Here is an 18,407-nt window from a genome sequence, read left to right as displayed (position 1 = left end):
GAAAGTTAGGGAGGAAAAATTAAAATTTATTAAGTTTTTTTTAGCCACCAGTCGCTTGTGCCTGTCTTTGATAGCACCGGTGCTTGTATTCCATGGAGGATAGCACATGTGCTGTAGCAACAATATAATTAGAGCCAGTTCCTGCCGCTAGGCTCACAGCACCAAACACACTACTTTATAGTCCGGAATGTCTATTTTTAGCTTCAAACCTGTGGGATCTAAAAATAGATCCAAACAAGTAGCATGAAACATTTTGTGAGATCCCCCACCCTCACCCCTTCCTCTGATTTGTTTTAGATCTTGATGTTTTTAGGGTTAGTCGTTTAAAGACTCAACCCTCGGCCGCCCCCACCCCACCCGCAGTGGCTTTTAGCCGCTCGACACGATTCAAAACTTTCTAATTATTTCCCCTTTACCTGGGTTGTTTCCCATTACATTATCTCCCCTTCATCGCTCCAGAGCTTGGCGAGTCCATGTTCACACTCTGTGGGGGGGGGGGGGGGGGTATGGACATCCTGCTGTTTCATAACACAGTGGCCCATCTACACAGTGGCCCATCTACACAGTGGCCCATCTACACAGTGGCCCATCTACACAGTGGCCCATCTACACAGGCATGGCCCATCTGTTGTGGAGTTGGTTCAAACGACCGTCCATATGGAGTGGGTTCAAACGACCGTCCATGTGGAGTGGGTCCAAACGACCGTCCATGTGGCGAGGGTTTAAACGACCGTCCATGTGGCGCTCCTTTAAACCAGCCGCCCTATCTGTTTCCGGCTCTGCTTCCCGCCTTATAAATGGACGTTGTCGTCTGCCGTCGTGGGATCCATCACTGCAATTAGGGATGGATTAATTAAGTGGATGGATTAATTAACTGCACCCCGCTCTAACTTACTGCAGGTTCCTCGCTCTGCCATGTCGAGACATCCTGGTAGGAGATGGTGGGGTTGTCTTCACTCCCCCTTACTGTAATGAGACGGTGGGGTTGTCCCCCCCCCCCCCTTACTGTAATGAGACGGTGGGGTTGTCCCCCCCCCCCTTACTGTAATGAGACGGTGGGGTTGTCTTCACTCCCCCTGCTGTAATGAGACGGTGGGGTTGTCTTCACTCCCCCTGCTGTAATGAGACGGTGGGGTTGTCTTCACTCCCCCTGCTGTAATGAGACGGTGGGGTTGTCTTCCCCCCCCCCTGCTGTAATGAGACGGTGGGGTTGTCTTCACTCCCCCTGCTGTAATGAAACGGTGGGGGCTGTTGTCCCCCCCCCCTACTGTAATGAGACGGTGGGATTGTCTTTCCCCCCCCCCCCCTACTGTAATGAGACGGTGGGGTTGTCTTCCCCCCCCCTGCTGTAATGAGACGGTGGGATTGTCTTCCCCCCCCCCCTACTGTAATGAGACGGTGGGATTGTCTTCCCCCCCCCCTGCTGTAATGAGACGGTGGGGTTGTCCCCCCCCCCTGCTGTAATGAGACGGTGGGGTTGTCCCCCCACCCCCTTACTGTAATGAGACGGTGGGGTTGTCTTCCCCCCCCCCTGCTGTAATGAGACGGTGGGGTTGTCTTCCCCCCCCCCTACTGTAATGAGACGGTGGGATTGTCTTCCCCCCCCCCCCTGCTGTAATGAGACGGTGGGGTTGTCCCCCCCCCCCTGCTGTAATGAGACGGTGGGATTGTCCCCCCCCCCTGCTGTAATGAGACGGTGGGGTTGTCCCCCCCCCTGCTGTAATGAGACGGTGGGGTTGTCCCCCCCCCCCTGCTGTAATGAGACGGTGGGATTGTCCCCCCCCCCTGCTGTAATGAGACGGTGGGGTTGTCTTCCCCCCCCCCTGCTGTAATGAGACGGTGGGATTGTCTTCCCCCCCCCCCCTGCTGTAATGAGACGGTGGGATTGTCTTCCCCCCCCCCCCCTGCTGTAATGAGACGGTGGGGTTGTCCCCCCCCCCTTACTGTAATGAGACGGTGGGGTTGTCCCCCCACCCCCTTACTGTAATGAGACGGTGGGGTTGTCCCCCCACCCCCTTACTGTAATGAGACGGTGGGGTTGTCCCCCCCCCCCCCTGCTGTAATGAGGCGGTGGGGTTGTTCCCCCCCCTCCCGCTACCATGAGATGGTGGGGTTGTCCCCCCCCCTGCTGTAATGAGATGGTGGGGTTGTCCCCCCCTGCTGTAATAAGACGGTGGGGTTGCCCCCCCCCCCCATCTGCTGTAATGAGATGGTGGGGTTGTCCCCCCCTGCTGTAATAAGACGGTGGCGTTGCCCCCCCCCCCCCCCCATCTGCTGTAATGAGATGGTGGGGTTGTCCCCCCTGCTGTAATAAGACGGTGGGGTTGTCCCCCCTGCCGCTCCAACCTTCTGATAATCGCCCCTGTCTCCCAGCTTTACACCAAATGACGGAGAGAAACACCAGATGGCTAGCAGCGGGGGTGAGTCGTTTTAGTCCCCCTCTGTTGGCAGGCATCTTCTCCCTCACTTCCTGCCTCCCTCACTCCCTGCCTCTCTCACTCCCTGCCTCCCTCACTCCCTGCCTCTTTTCTTCAGTCTGCCATCCCTGTCTACCCTTACCTCAACCCTTGATCATGTTCTTTGTCTTCCCATCACCCCACCCACCATCCCCTGCCATTATCCCCACCCACCATCCCCACCTATCATCCCCACCCATCACCCCCACCCACCACCCCCACCCAACATCCCCACCCACCATCCCCACCCATCATCCCCACCCATCACCCCACCCACCATCCCCTGCCATTATCCCCACCCACCATCCCCACCTATCATCCCCACCCATCACCCCCACCCACCACCCCCACCCATCATCCCCACCCACCATCCCCACCCACCATCCCCACCCATCATCCCCACCCACCATCCCCACCCATCAACACTTCTCTACTCTCCCGTCATTTGCCCCCACCAAAAGAGGTCCAAACTTAGGACAGCACAAAAGTTTTGCTGGTACATGTACACGTAGACCGCAATCACAGGGTGAGAGGGTTGTCACATACGACTTTCTTTAATAAACATTTGACCACTATTCTCATCAGGTCTCCAGCTAGTTAGGGTGGGTCACGATGATGTTTATAGCGGTTGGGTCACCATGAAGTGTCCAGCTAAAGTTTGATTGGGTCACCATGAGATGTCTAGCTAAAGTTTGGTTGTGTCACCATGAGATGTCCAGCTAAAGTTTGGTTGTGTCACCATGAAGTGTCCAGCTAAAGTTTGGTTGTGTCACCATGAGATGTCCAGCTAAAGTTTTGTTGGGTCACCATGAAGTGTCCAGCGGTTGTGTCACCATGAGATGTCCAGCTAAAGTTTTGTTGGGTCACCATGAAGTGTCCAGCGGTTGTGTCACCATGAGATGTCCAGCTAAAGTTTGGTTGTGTCACCATGAGATGTCCAGCTAAAGTTTGGTTGTGTCACCATGAAGTGTCCAGCGGTTGTGTCACCATGAGATGTCCATACTACCAGTAGGACCACCACGAGCATGTTCAGACCCAGCCTGCTTACACTGTGGGAAAAGCCCATCACTAAGTGTTGTGTTCACTGACGACAGCTACCGAGGTCGTGAGCGAGGGCCCCCGCTGTGCTGTGGCTCTTTGATTGCACGTGCAGCCGTAGAGCCCAAGTCTCGTGAGCCGCGTCATATCATATTACCCGACACAATAATACAATGTTCGCTTATTTGATTAGCGGCCTGGGTAGATTCTGTTCCTGGGGAGCTATGGATAGATGTAAATAGAATCGATCATTCTATCATAATGAAATCAATAACGTTATCATACACTACAGTACAATCGATTATTGTTCCACAAATGAATTAGTCATCGAGTATTCACTCTTTTATCGCGTGTTTGAATTAATACATCCGAGTACATCATCCAAGTAGTCGATTTCGAAATGTTTCCTCCCTCTCCTCTCCACTCCTCCACACCATCTTCTCTACCTCTCCACGCCACGCCTCCCTCTCTACCCCCCTCACACACTCCACCCCTCCACGCCACGCCTCCCTCTCAACCCCCCCCCCTCCCCCACACTCCACCCCACGCCTCCCTCACCACCTCACCCCTCCAGACAACAAATGTATACCATTAATTCCTAATCAGACTCCCCACACGTTTCACTCACCAGCTCGTGCAGGTTTCAAAAAAGTTGCCATCAAATGTCATAAATCCATGACGGACACAAAAAAGTTGCCATCAAATGTCATAAATCCATGACGGACACAAAAAAGTTGCCATCAAATGTCATAAATCTCAGACAGGTGAAAACATGTACCAACATTAAGGAGCAAAACTTGTCACTTTCACGGAGGGTCATTTTTTGCATCAAGCAAACTTGTCACTTTCACGGAGGGTCATTTTTTGCATAAAGCAAACTTGTCACTTGCCTAAAGATGTAATCTCAATACGATATGGGGGATGTGTTAAGTTCCAGGTCTGACACAAAAAATTTCCAGTTGAAGTTTGTGTGCCGGGGGTTAAAGTTCAGACTGTTTCAGCTCTTTCTATCCTTTCTTTGTTTACTTTTGAAACATCCTCGCGCGTTTATTTTTTATTTTTTTAAACTGCGGGTTTTTTGTGTTCAAGATGATTTATATGGATGTCATACGGCTGGGGGAAAGGTGCTGACGTCTTTTGATAACCCGGGTATATTGGCGGTCGGGGTTGTTTACTAGCGGAGTTCTTGGGTAGATGTGGTTGTTTACTAGCGGGTATACTGGCGGTTAGGGTTGTTTACTAGCGGAGTTCTTGGGGAGATGTGGTTGTTTACTAGCAGAGTTCTTGGAGAGATGTGGTTGTTTACTGGCGGAGTTCTTGGGGAGATGTGGTTGTTTACTAGCAGAGTTCTTGGGGAGATGTGGTTGTTTACTAGCGGAGTTCTTGGGGAGATGTGGTTGTTTACTGGCGGAGTTCTTGGGGAGATGAGGTTGTTTACTAGCGGAGTTCTTGGGGAGATGAGGTTGTTTACTAGCGGGTATACTGGCGGTCGGGGTTGTTTACTAGCGGAGTTCTTGGGGAGATACTCCAAAGCTTAGTGGCTTGTGAGATATTCTAAAACTTAGTCGTTAGGAGATATTCCAAAATGTAATGTCTGGGGAGATATTCCAAGCCCCAGATTTGCACAGGCCCGCTATAAAGGTGCGAAAAAAAACTTTCTGCCAAGTTCCTTATCGCTAGCTGAAAGGATGAAAGCCGGCAAAATTTTGCCAACATTTCCCAAAGGCTGATATCCGCCGCAGGTGAGATTAGGTACACGGCACACCTGTATCGATTGTAATTTATTTCCCAAACTCCCCGCGTGGATCAGATGAAAACATCACACTACGACGTGACCGCGGTACCCGACTGCTCGCCTACCCAATTTCATTTCTAGTAGTTTAAACATCCTCGCTCAGTTTATTTTCAATTTTAAATCCACCCCGTATCAACGGTCTCTTGTTATCACCAGCCCCTCGCTCGTCTTCTGAATGCCATTTCCTCTACCCCTTCAAGATTTCATCAAACTCAAATCAAAGGATGACGAAGTCAGCAGCCGACATGTATTATTAACTCGTACTTCTGCTACTTCTGTGACGTCATTTGTTTCGTGATGTCGGCGAGCAGATTTTGTTAACTCAGTGCGTTGGGTGTGCTGGATTATTCATGGCTCCTGCCCACACACTTACCACACACTTACCACACATACCACACACCTACCACACACTTACCACACACATACAACATACTATGGGATTTTATCTAGTGGCCATTCTGCTAGGTGGGGGGGAGGGCTCATGTAGTGGGCCATATGTGGTAGTGGGCCATATGTGGCTGTGGCAGTGAGCCATATGTGGTAGTGGGCCATATGTGGTAGTGGGCCATATGTGGTAGTGGGCCATATGTGGTAGTGGGCCATATGTGGTAGTGGGCCATATGTGGCTGTGGTAGTGGGCCACAGGTGGCTGTGGTAGTGGGCCATATGTGGCTGTGGTAGTGGGCCATAGTTTGGCCAGTTCCTGTTGGCCAGTTGTGGGTGGTAACGGTGTTGATGTCATCACTCACTGATGTGTGCTGCCCTCACTCACTAACTGGGGTCCAATATTGATGTTAAGCACGGGTAAATAGACTGGTGTATTTCATACATGGTACGGGTCACCTTCAGACACCTTTCTCATTACCTGGATGTACCTGTATTTTCTAAGTTTACCTGTGTCGTACGTACCCACACCAGCTCATTTAGACTAAAAGATGTTCCGTGTTTAAGATAGCTGTGGTTTGCACCCCTGACCAGAGCAGCTGACCACCATGACTGTAACTGAGTGACCTCAGGTAGTCTGCTGGACAGTCTAAAGTACTTCCTTACTTCCACTCTGTGTAAAATTGGACGCGCATTTTGAAATAAGGTAACACCCAACAATAACTAATGTGGGAGTATTCGATTCTCCTCTCTGTGTTATAAGGTAACACCCAACAACTAATGTGGGAGTATTCGATTCTCCTCTCTGTGTAATAAGGTAACACCCAACAATAACTAATGTGGGAGTATTCGATTCTCCTCTCTGTGTAATAAGGTAACACCCAACAATAACTAATGTGGGAGTATTCGATTCTCCTCTCTGTGTTATAAGGTAACACCCAACAATAACTAATGTGGGAGTATTCGATTCTCCTCTCTGGTTGTACAAACGAATCGATTACTTTCGAGCGAAGGCAATCGGCGTGTGACGAAAGCAGAAAAATGATCTTCGGTAGCTACGTGTCAACCAGTGTACACGTATTATCTAGTGGTCAGTCTTTTCAAATGGTCAGTTGACACATTACATCAAGGCCGATGAAAGCAGAAAAATGATCTTCGGTAGCTACGTGTCAACCAGTGTACACGTATTATCTAGTGTTCAGTCTTTTCAAATGGTCAGTTGACACATTACATCAAGGCCGATGAAAGCAGAAAAATGATCTTCGGTAGTTACGTGTCAACCAGTGTACCACGTATTATCTAGTGGTCAGTCTTTTCAAATGGTCAGTTGACACATAACATCAAGGCCGATGAAAGCAGAAAAATGATCTTCGGTAGTTACGTGTCAACCAGTGTACCACGTATTATCTAGTGGTCAGTCTTTTCAAATGGTCAGTTGACACATTAGATCAAGGCCACCTGTCACATGATACAGTCCAAAGGTCAACGGAAACCCAAATGACCCAGCGCCCAAGGCATTGTCTAAATTAAGCTTGTTAACGTTGATTGTTTCTCTAACCCAAGTGAAGATTCGGCGATAACAAAGTAATTTGCCAAGTAAGCAAAGTCGTCGGTTCCCGTTACCTTTGTTCCCAAGTAACTCTAGCATTCTGTTCCACTCAGGCAACTCACGCCGGTAATTGAAATTTGTTACCGATAGCCCCAACGCTTACCTCCCCTCGCACGATTGAAAATAATCAAAACGTTAGCAGTGTTTGATAAAAATTCAGACATGCGCAGAGATGCGCTATCTTCAAGTCTGGCAATTTGATAATGGGTTAGGATTTACCTGTGAAGTGTTGGTGGAGGAAGCTCACCTGAGTGAAACAACAGCTCACCTGAGTGAAACACCTCAGAGAAACAGCTCACCTGGATGAAACAGCTCACCTGAGTGAAACAGCTTACCTTAGTGAAACAGCTCAGAGAAACAGCTCACCTGGATGAAACAGCTCACCTTAGTGAAACAGCTCACCTGAGTGAAACAGCTCACCTGAGTGAAACAGCTCACCTGAGTGAAACAGCTCACCTGAGTGAAACAGCTCAGAGAAACAGCTCACCTGGATGAAACAGCTCACCTGAGTGAAACAGCTCACCTTAGTGAAACAGCTCAGAGAAACAGCTCACCTGGATGAAACAGCTCACCTGAGTGAAACAACTGCTCACCTGAGTGAAACAGCTCAGAGAAACAGCTCACCTGGATGAAACAGCTCACCTGAGTGAAACAACTGCTCACCTGAGTGAAACAACTTACCTGAGTGAATGAACAGCCCACCTGAGTGAAACAGTTCACCTGAGAACGTGTTGTAAAACATAGATTGGCTCAAACTTGAGGAACACACGAGGGTGAGAATTCCCAGGGAACACACGAGGGTGAGAATTCCCAGGGAACCAAAGGCTCGATTTGCCAGGGGATAAAACATCAATGCAAAAAATAACCGGAACTTTAAATAATTTAACTTATCACTTTTAGTCCTTTTAATTTTTTTTTCATGTTAACATTTTGGATTGGGACGAAACATTTGTTTTCTTCTTTCGTTTTTAAATTCAGTCCTCCTTTGTAACAACACATGGTGCCCAAATTGGGTGGGTTGTTGAAGGTTGGCACCCCGTCCTGAACTGGGTTGTTGAAGGTTGGCACCCCGTCCTGAGCTGGGTTGTTGAAGGTTGGCACCCCGTCCTAAAAGCTGCCCCTGAAAGAAAATAAATTGAAAATGTCGAGAGTTGCTCACCTTTATCTTATCTTCCCTGTCCAGACTCACCTGCATGCTCTCGTCTGTCTCTCTATCTCCGTCCGTGTCTTTCTCTGTCTCTCTATCTCCGCCCGTGTCTTTCTCCGTCTCTCTATCTCCGTCCGTGTCTTTCTCCGTCTCTCTATCGCCGTCCGTGTCTTTCTCCGTCGCTCTTTAGATCTAGGCCCTGCCCGTACCTCTATAGATCTAGGCCCTGCCCGTCGCTCTATAGATCTAGGCCCTGCCCGTCGCTCTATAGATCTAGGCCCTGCCCGTCCCTCTATAGATCTAGGCCCTGCCCGTCCCTCTATAGATCTAGGCCCTGCCCGTACCTCTATAGATCTAGGCCCTGCCCGTACCTCTATAGATCTAGGCCCTGCCCGTCGCTCTATAGATCTAGGCCCTGCCCGTCGCTCTATAGATCTAGGCCCTGCCCGTACCTCTATAGATCTAGGCCCTGCCCGTACCTCTATAGATCTAGGCCCTGCCCGTACCTCTATAGATCTAGGCCCTGCCCGTCTTTCTCCGTATTATTGTAAGAGTACATACCAGGTTCTAAGATCATAGTGCAGCAGAAGAAAAAAAAGACGCGCATGTTTTGATATTACTGCGCAGAAATGAATATATGTAACATATTTCATGTAACATATTTCAACAAAACTTGACAGCAGAAGTGAATCTAAACCAAAAAAATGGATTTGAGTGAGAAAAAAAATTGGCAGCTAGTAGCAAGGTAGCTTTTGGATGCAGCCATCTCCGTATGCTATCGGGGGGGATCCCTCAGGACGGGAGATAACTCCTTATCGGATGTTATTTTTGGTGGGCTGGATGTTTCTCACCTCCCCAGCCCTGAGTCCTTTATTTATCTAATCATTTCGTGTATCTTTGAGCCACTTCCTGCCGTAGAACACACGTACCTTACGCACGCGGCTCTCTCAGACCTTGATGCTGAAAACATTTTCAGACTGATCAATTTTAACTTGATGTCGAATTCAGCAGGGTTGAGGGTGGTGTGGTAGCACGCAGTTGTTGGAAACATTCGCTGGTCATCTGATGTTTTTGTGTAGTCTTTGTCCTATTGTCCCATGTAGTCTTTGTCCTATTGTCCCGTGTAGCCACTGTCCTATTGTCCCATGTAGCTACTGTCCTATTGTCCCATGTAGCCACTGTCCTATTGTCCCGTGTAGCCACTGTCCTATTGTCCCATGTAGCCACTGTCCTATTGTCCCGTGTAGCCACTGTCCTATTGTCCCGTGTAGCCACTGTCCTATTGTCCCATGTAGCCACTGTCCTATTGTCCCATGTAGCCACTGTCCTATTGTCCCGTGTAGCCACTGTCCTATTGTCCCATGTAGCCACTGTCCTATTGTCCCGTGTAGCCACTGTCCTATTGTCCCGTGTAGCCACTGTCCTATTGTCCCATGTAGCCACTGTCCTATTGTCCCATGTAGCCACTGTCCTATTGTCCCGTGTAGCCACTGTCCTATTGTCCCATGTAGCCACTGTCCTATTGTCCCGTGTAGCCACTGTCCTATTGTCCCGTGTAGCCACTGTCCTATTGTCCCATGTAGCCACTGTCCTATTGTCCCATGTAGCCACTGTCCTATTGTCCCGTGTAGCCACTGTCCTATTGTCCCATGTAGCCACTGTCCTATTGTCCCATGTAGCCACTGTCCTATTGTCCCGTGTAGCCACTGTCCTATTGTCCCATGTAGCCACTGTCCTATTGTCCCGTGTAGCCACTGTCCTATTGTCCCATGTAGCCACTGTCCTAGGTAGCCACTGAATTGGTGTGCTATTGGACCGCCGCCTACCATTGTGTAGTGAGAAGGAGCCTGGTAAAAATGATTTCATGAATTATTTAACACATCAACTATAGGACCGGTGTCTTTCACAAACAACCTCACAGACACTGGGCCTGGGTAAAATATGGACCACAGGTGAGCGGTCAGCTCTAGGTCATCTAGGTGCCAGATCTTAAGCAGCACACCTGGCCATACCGGCTTATCTTCTGATGGCAGGGGGTGGGGCGGTGGCTGGGGTAGGGCAGTCGTTGGTTGTGTAGCGGTGAACTTTACACATCTAGTTCAATGTGTCTTTATGTTTCAAATTACAATCTGGTTAGATCGAGGTATCAGGTCGTTCTTAGGACATGGCTGACCAACTAGCCTGCTCTACAAATAGCTGTCGTTTCTGTCGTCAGCAAACTAGCCTGCCTGTATTTGAGTGAGTAGTTAGCCTGCCCTAGTTGAGCACTACTGTAGCGTCACCTTCTGCTAAGTAAACAAATCCATCGCTACATTTTTAATGGACGGCAAGAGAACACGAGACGCCATAGGACGCCATGTTTTTAGTCAGCTCGTTGTTTTCCTTCTGGCTGGCGAGACGGCCATCTGTTGCCAGGCGAGGGTTCTTTGTTTCATCTGAGGGTGTACCGGCGCTCACTGGAAGCACTTGGGTATTAGCTCCTCGTTAAACCCTCGGCGTGGTGGGGCAGACGACTTAACGGCCGACTTACGATCAAAAGACCTATAGATGAAATGTTTTGACGATTAAATAGGCATTTGGACTTAATTTTCTTAAGTACTCAAGCAACTACTAAGTTTATATCATACGTTTTCTTACCGTTGTGGGGGGGGGGGGGGTCAACGAAAACCGTTTATTGATGGACGAATTGACTCGTGATTGGTTTACGCCGACTTCATGCGCAGTCGCTGTGTTCAAATAAACCACTGCCAGGCTAAGCTAGATGGTCCACATTTACCTCGGGACGAGAAAAACACGTGCGTGTGCTATAAGAGTGGTCTGTGTGGGTTGTACTCACTGTGTGTGTTGTGCTTGGTGTGTGTGTGTGTTGCATTCACTTTATTTGTTGTGCTGTATATTCAACCTCTGATGACGTGTGTCAGACATTAAACGATGACGACGTGTGTCAGACTCTGAACGATGACGACGTGTGTCGATTACCATCCGAATTGATTTGTGGGGGGGGGGGGGGGGGAGGCTGGGCCGGAAATTGTTTTGTTTACCGGGTAAAAAAACAAAAGATTTTCGTTATGTTGGTTGTTTCCCCTTACCTAATCGATCTGATGACGTCACTGGTGTCCTAACGTCTGGGGTACGGCTGTTAATTGCGGTACCCAGGTATTGGTGGGGCCATGTAGGCTTCAGGTATCCATGTCATGTAGGCCTAGGGTTCAGGTGTCATGGTGTCATTTAGGCCTAGGGTTCAGGTGTCATGGGGTCATGTAGGCCTAGGGTTCAGTGGTCATGTAGGTCTAGGGTTCAGGTGTCATGAGGTCATGTAGGCCTAGGGTTCAGGTGTCATGGTGTCATTTAGGCCTAGGGTTCAGGTGTCATGGGGTCATGTAGGCCTAGGGTTCAGGTGTCATGGTGTCATTTAGGCCTAGGGTTCAGGTGTCATGGGGTCATGTAGGCCTAGGGTTCAGGTGTCATGGTGTCATTTAGGCCTAGGGTTCAGGTGTCATGGGGTCATGTAGGCCTAGGGTTCATGTGTCATGGGGTCATGTAGGCCTAGGGTTCAGTGGTCATGTAGGCCTAGGGTTCAGGTGTCATGAGGTCATGTAGGCCTAGGGTTCAGGTGTCATGTAGGCCTAGGGTTCATGTGTCATGGTGTCATGTAGGCCTAGGGTTCAGGTGTCATGGGGTCATATAGGCCTAGGGTTCAGGTGTCATGAGGTCATCGCTAAAACAATAACAATGACCATTTATGGCATATCAATCGGAAATTCTCTTTTTTTTAACTAATACAACAGCTACACCCAACCTTAACAAATAAACAAGTTTTTCCCCTTGAATCTTGATCGGTAACATCTACCGTAACACCATTGTTTGATTACATTGAACCATGTTACTGTAACACATTTTTTTGTTACATTGAACCATGTTACTGTAAAACCTTTGTTTTGTTACATTGAACCATGTTACTGTAACACCTTTGTTATGTTACATTGAACCACGTTACCGTAACACCTTTGTTTTGTTACATTGAACCATGTTACTGTAACCCCTTTGTTTTGTTACATTGAACCATGTTACCGTAACACCTTTGTTTTGTTACATTGAACCATGTTACTGTAACCCCTTTGTTTTGTTACATTGAACCATGTTACCGTAACACCTTTGTTTTGTTACATTGAACCATGTTACTGTAACCCCTTTGTTTTGTTACATTGAACCATGTTACTGTAACACCTTTGTTTTGTTACATTGAACCATGTTACTGTAAAACTTGTTTTTTGTTCTCCAGCTCCCGGCACAGCCCCAGAAAATGTTGTAGCCAAGGCCATCAGCCCGACCTCCATTATGGTGTCATGGGACGAGCCCAAGATTCCCAACGGTGTCATCATGGTCAGTTGTTTCTTTCACCTCTCACTCTACTTCAGCTGTCATATGTCTCTCTACTTCAGTTGTCTTATGTCACTCTACTTCAGCTGTCATATGTCACTCTACTTCAGCTGTCTTCCTGTCATATGTCACTCTACTTCAGGTGTCATATGTCACTCTACTTCAGCTATCATATGTCACTCTACTTCAGCTGTCATATGTCACTCTACTTCAGCTGTCATATGTCACTCTACTTCAGCTGTCATATGTCACTCTACTTCAGCTGTCATATGTCACTCTACTTCAGCTGTCATATGTCACTCTACTTCAGCTGTCATATGTCACTCTACTTCAGTTGTCATATGTCACTCTACTTCAGCTGTCATATGTCACTCTACCTAAGCTTTCTTCCTATCATAAGTTAAACACTGCACTACTGCCATCTTCATTTAAATGTCTACATCAGTTTTATTTACCAATGGTATTTTCATTTGTCAACAATGTCTTGACAACTAGAGAGTCTTGAGTTTGGATCCGGGCCCAAGTTTTTAAGACAACCTGAGTCCACCTAGCTCTAATGGGTACCTGACTCGTGTTAGGGAAAGTAAAATCAGTAGGATATAGTGCTGAACATGCAGAGATTACAAAGTGAACTCTACTTCCTCTGCCCTATTTACCGCCAGGTCCGACATGGTGCCTTTACCCATGTCATTGTATACTGTACCGCTGCCGTACACCACGCCAGTTGAGCCTGGACATTACACTGCCTGTGGTCAGTCAAGTTCTGACCATGTCTATAGGCCCTACTCCACCAGAGACACTGCCTGCAACCATTACGACAAACCCCAGGGGCTCTCATGATGTAACTGTACCCCAGGGGTTCTCATGATGTAACTGTACCCCAGGGGTTCTCATGATGTAACTGTACCCCAGGGGTTCTCATGATGTAACTGTACCCCAGGGGTTCTCATGATGTAACTTTACCCCAGAGGCTCTCATGATGTAACCGTACCCCAGAGATTCTCATGACAGCTGTACCCCAGGGGTTCTCATGATCTAACCGTACCCCAGAGGTTCTCATGATGTATTTGTACCTACAGGGCTACAAGATTTTCTACACCCTCAAGCCAAACGACCCCATCTTTTTCTGGGAGCAGCTTGAGATAAAGCAGGACAAGCGAGTCTACACCATTGACAACCTCGTCCCTAACGCCACCTACACAGTCTGTCTCCTGGCCTTCTCTAGCGTGGGGCAAGGACCAATGTCTTACCCAGTCCAGGTGCTAACTACACAAGGAGGTGAGTACATCAGCACTCCGCCAAACTGACCACTAACACTATTCATGCCCTACATCAGCTGTCCACCAAACTGACCACTAACACCATCCATGCCCTACATCAACTGACCACTAACACCATCCATGCCCTACATCAGCTGTCCACCAAACTGACCACTAACACTATTCTTGCCCTACATCAGCTGTCCACCAAACTGACCACTAACACTATTCTTGCCCTACATCAGCTGTCCACCAAACTGACCACTAACACCATCCATGCCCTACATCAGCTGTCCACCAAACTGACCACTAACACCATCCATGCCCTACATCAGCTGTCCACCAAACTGACCACTAACACCATCCATGCCCTACATCAGCTGTCCACCAAACAGACCACTAACACCATCCATGCCCTACATCAGCTGTCCACCAAACTGACCACTAACACCATCCATGCCCTACATCAGCTGTCCACCAAACTGACCACTAACACCATCCATGCCCTACATCAGCTGTCCACATACACCAAGTCCACCCCTACACCAATACGTACACCATCATGTAATTATATTGGTGCACATCACCTGAATCTAGATCCAACCATAACAATTATTGTAAGAACTGCTAACCAACCTTATAAATAGCAGGTGGACCAAACATTACTCACCTTTTAATGTTTTGTTCCAAGGCATAAAATAGATTTGTGGAAAAAGATTCTAGTCGTGTCAAATACAAAACAAACAAAAAATAGGAATAAATAATGTAAATCCATTCCCTTTTAAAACTAATGTACATAGCAGTTTCTAGACCAAGCTTTGATGGTAGAATATTTTTAGCATCCTATCTGGTATGTTAACAGACCAAGTTTTGATGGTAGAATATTTTTAGCATCCTATCTGGTATGTTAACAGACCAAGTTTTGATGGTAGAATATTTTTAGCATCCTATCTGGTATGTTAACAGACCAAGTTTTGATGGTAGAATATTTTTAGCATCCTATCTGGTATGTTAACAAATCCTAAGATTATTGTACCAGATGTGGCTCTATAACCACGTCAATCACCGATCACATGGTTCTTCTACCTGGTTAGTCGCCAAAAAAGTTTTATCATGCGTGATGTAAAACAGGTGAAAAATTGCATGCACACCTTATGCTGGGAGTGTAGGCTCCTTGTACTACCAAAGTCTGGCACTTGTTTGCTGGCACTTGTTTACTGGGACATGTCTCCAGCACAAATCTTTGATACGAAGTTTTAAATGCATTACAAGTTTTTGTGTTTGTAAATTTGTTAAACATTGCATAAAGTAATTTTGTAACGATGTATTTTACAAAGTTTCAACCCTTTATGAATGAGCCCTTTGAACCCTGCTGAACCCCCCAAAACCCCCTGAACCCTGAGACCCCTGCACGGCTGAAATGTTCATGGAATGCTGCGTCTGCTCCTGCATGCTCGTCTCTACCGTCTGGTCATGCATGAACGCGACCTTGACCCTGCATGCTCTCTTGACCACCAATATGTGTCATTTGTTTGACATGTGTTGATGACCTTTGCCCTCTCTAAAGCCTGCATCATCTCTGCTTGAAAACAAATTCTGATTGCATGCCATCCTCCGTAATAAATAACCTTGTCTTTTCAGGTCGACTGGAACTAATTTCTATTCTCTGTGTAGAAAGGGAGATAACTGGCGCTGTAAGCTGAGAATGTCAGTCATGTCATGGGGAGATAACTTTAAACCTTTTAAAATAAAATGGCCATTAGGTGGGGGGGGGGAACCTAATTACATTCTGTACTCTACTGGGGTCTGGATGACCATGTGTGACTGACATGACTTAGCCAGCAACCACTCCCCCTCCCCTCTCTCTCTGCTTATGACTCCTTCCCCCCCCCCCCCCAGTGTCTCCCCCGCCCCCTGTGTTGGCCCCCACCCCAGCTAACCGACCTTACATCCCACAACTTGAGTTCACCAACCAGCTTACCTTACCAATTTTGTTTGTTTGAAAACTTTAAGTTTGACTAGTTTTTTATTTCATCCCACCCTCCTGTCTCCCTCCCTCTTTGTTTACACAGTTATTGGTGTTGTCATTCCCCTCCTTTCCCCCACCCCCCACCCAGGAGATTGAAGCTCCCACCGTGGTGTTGTGCACGTTTCATACCATTGTATTGAATTTCAGCTGGGAGAGGGGTCAATGCTCCAACCAAAGTCCCTCAGTCAATATTTGACGGTAAGTTCCCCAGCAGCGCCTCACCCTGGAGGCCGGGCCACCATGTGTTTTATCGTCTTTCTTAACCTCTTCACTGTTTGACCACCCAGATATTAGAGAACAAACTTTCTCATATCTTTGTGTTTTTTTCTTGCGCGCTGCGCCAGCTTTTAGAGCCAATGTACCATGACGCACACGCGCGTATATCACTAACCCTACCTAAGTGTTTTTATTTCTCCAGCCCGGGTCACTGATCTTCACTATTTCACGTTTAGATTTTCTTTGCAGGTTGCATTTGTCATTTTGCTCTCACTCAGATGGGGTGGGGGAAGGAAGCACTTGTGTGTTTGATGGGTGGTCAAGTGACCTCCAAACTCTATTGGTCAGCCAATGACCCGGGTCGTCTGGACCTGGGAGTTTGGAGGTGGGGACGTGAAACTTGTGCTTCCCTCCCCCACCCCAACCTCCCCGCACCTTTAGCTCTTGCTTCAGCTAGCGTTTCTTTGCTGCGTCCTGTCAGCGCGCACCGCCTCGCTTCCCACCTAGCCTGGCTCCCCAACGGGCCTGGCTCCCCAACGGGCCTGGCTCCCCAACTTGCATTACTCATCAGGGCCGCCCTGCATGTGGCTCCAATATTTGCATGCTGCGTTTTATTTTGGCATGTCCTGTTATTTTGGCATGTGTCCACTACCTCCCCAGCGCATGAAGTGGCCATCTTGTTAAGTGACCATCTTGTTACTGATGAATGCCTGTGGTGTTGTCTCTCTTAGCCCACACAAACCAGACTCGCCCGACAGCAGGCTCCATATCTTACATACACACCTCCAATTTTGATCTACACACCATTTTTAACAGGCAATAAAATCTAAAAACCTAGTCAAAATAAACATGTAGAGATTAACCCATTCTATCCCTAGCAATGAACATGTAGAGGTTAACCCCTTCCATCCCAAATGTAGAGATTAACCCATTAATGTCCAAACCAGTCGTGTGTCGCCAAGTCTGTGTGTGGCTAAAGAATAAATGACATCATCCAAATCTGTCGACTTTTGTTGCACCTCAGCACTTTTTCCTGTCAAACTAAAATCTTCTTGTATTCATCTTTAACTCATTATTATTCATGCTTGAAAGTGTTAATTAAATCTTGTTGTATTCATCTGTATCTAATTACTTTTCATGCTTGAAAGTGTTAATTAAATCTTGTTGTATTCATCTGTATCTAATTACTTTTCATGCTTGAAAAAGTTTGTTTCATCAAACACTATTTTTAAATTTATGAATTTTTTTTTCTTGTAATTAAAATATGAATGTTCTAAAATATGCACCATTTAAATTTTTTAAGAAATGGATGTCTTAAAATATGTGCACCGTTCAGATTTCTTTGAAAATGTATGTTGTAATATGTGCACCATTTGATACACTGGTTTCTAGCTTCACGCTTTGTGTTGTCACTAGTTCCATATAACACCTGTATAACATTGGCTGGTAGTTCACACGTTTTACCTGCAGTCAACTGTAACTCACATTGGAAGATTTCATGTTGACACTGGCTTAATTTTGTTAAATATTTTTTTAAATCTCAAAAAAATAAAACCGAGAGGTTTTTGCCTAGATGTAAGCTCTATGAGAATTAGCCTGATTGAAATCACTGCCATCTTGGCGTGTGTGGTTCACCCTAACACCCTGAACATAACTTGATCCAACAGTCAAGTTGTATTACTTCCCTTCAAGTCGTATTACTTCCCTTCTAGTCGTATTACTTCCCTTCATTGGACAGAATAGCTTGATAGAAGGACAAGAGAATGTATATTTTGTAACAGAACTTGTATTGCAATATAAAAACATTTGAAACAGAATTTTTCTTCCAATATAAAAACATTTTTTTAAAAAGTGATTTAACTGCATGTGTGTTTACATGGTTGTACATTACAGTTGACCATTAGATGAACATGTTCCTTAATTAAAACATAAATAAACTTAACATAATTGAATAGCCTGAGCACACGCTCTGCTGCAGCTGTTAATTTGGCCAGTCAGTGTGTGTGTGTGTGTCCATCGTTCTAACCAGTTTGTTGCGCGCGATCGTGTGACGGGTGTCCTTGGGTAGTTCCATGCAGCCATGTTGGTGGACCC

General features: G+C 47.0%; 1 protein-coding gene across 22 annotated transcripts in view; it reads left to right on the top strand.

Annotated features, from left to right (window-relative positions):
• The window catches only part of LOC131941618 (tyrosine-protein phosphatase Lar), a 180,646-nt gene that overhangs the window by 127,153 nt on the left and 35,086 nt on the right, over positions 1-18,407 (top strand). For all 22 annotated transcript variants that reach the window (XM_059300948.1, XM_059300954.1, XM_059300949.1 and 19 more), the window contains 2 exons: positions 12,712-12,812; positions 13,889-14,087. In XM_059300948.1, coding sequence (XP_059156931.1) covers positions 12,712-12,812; positions 13,889-14,087 — 300 coding nt within the window. The remainder of the gene's footprint in view (positions 1-12,711; positions 12,813-13,888; positions 14,088-18,407) is intronic.

The sequence above is a fragment of the Physella acuta genome, unplaced genomic scaffold (genome assembly GCF_028476545.2).
Source record: "Physella acuta isolate Inbredline_101_S28 unplaced genomic scaffold, ASM2847654v3 ptg000367l, whole genome shotgun sequence".
NCBI lineage: Eukaryota > Metazoa > Mollusca > Gastropoda > Physidae > Physella > Physella acuta.
Note: the sequence above shows the minus strand (reverse complement) of the source record. Positions and strands in the feature narration are given on the sequence as shown.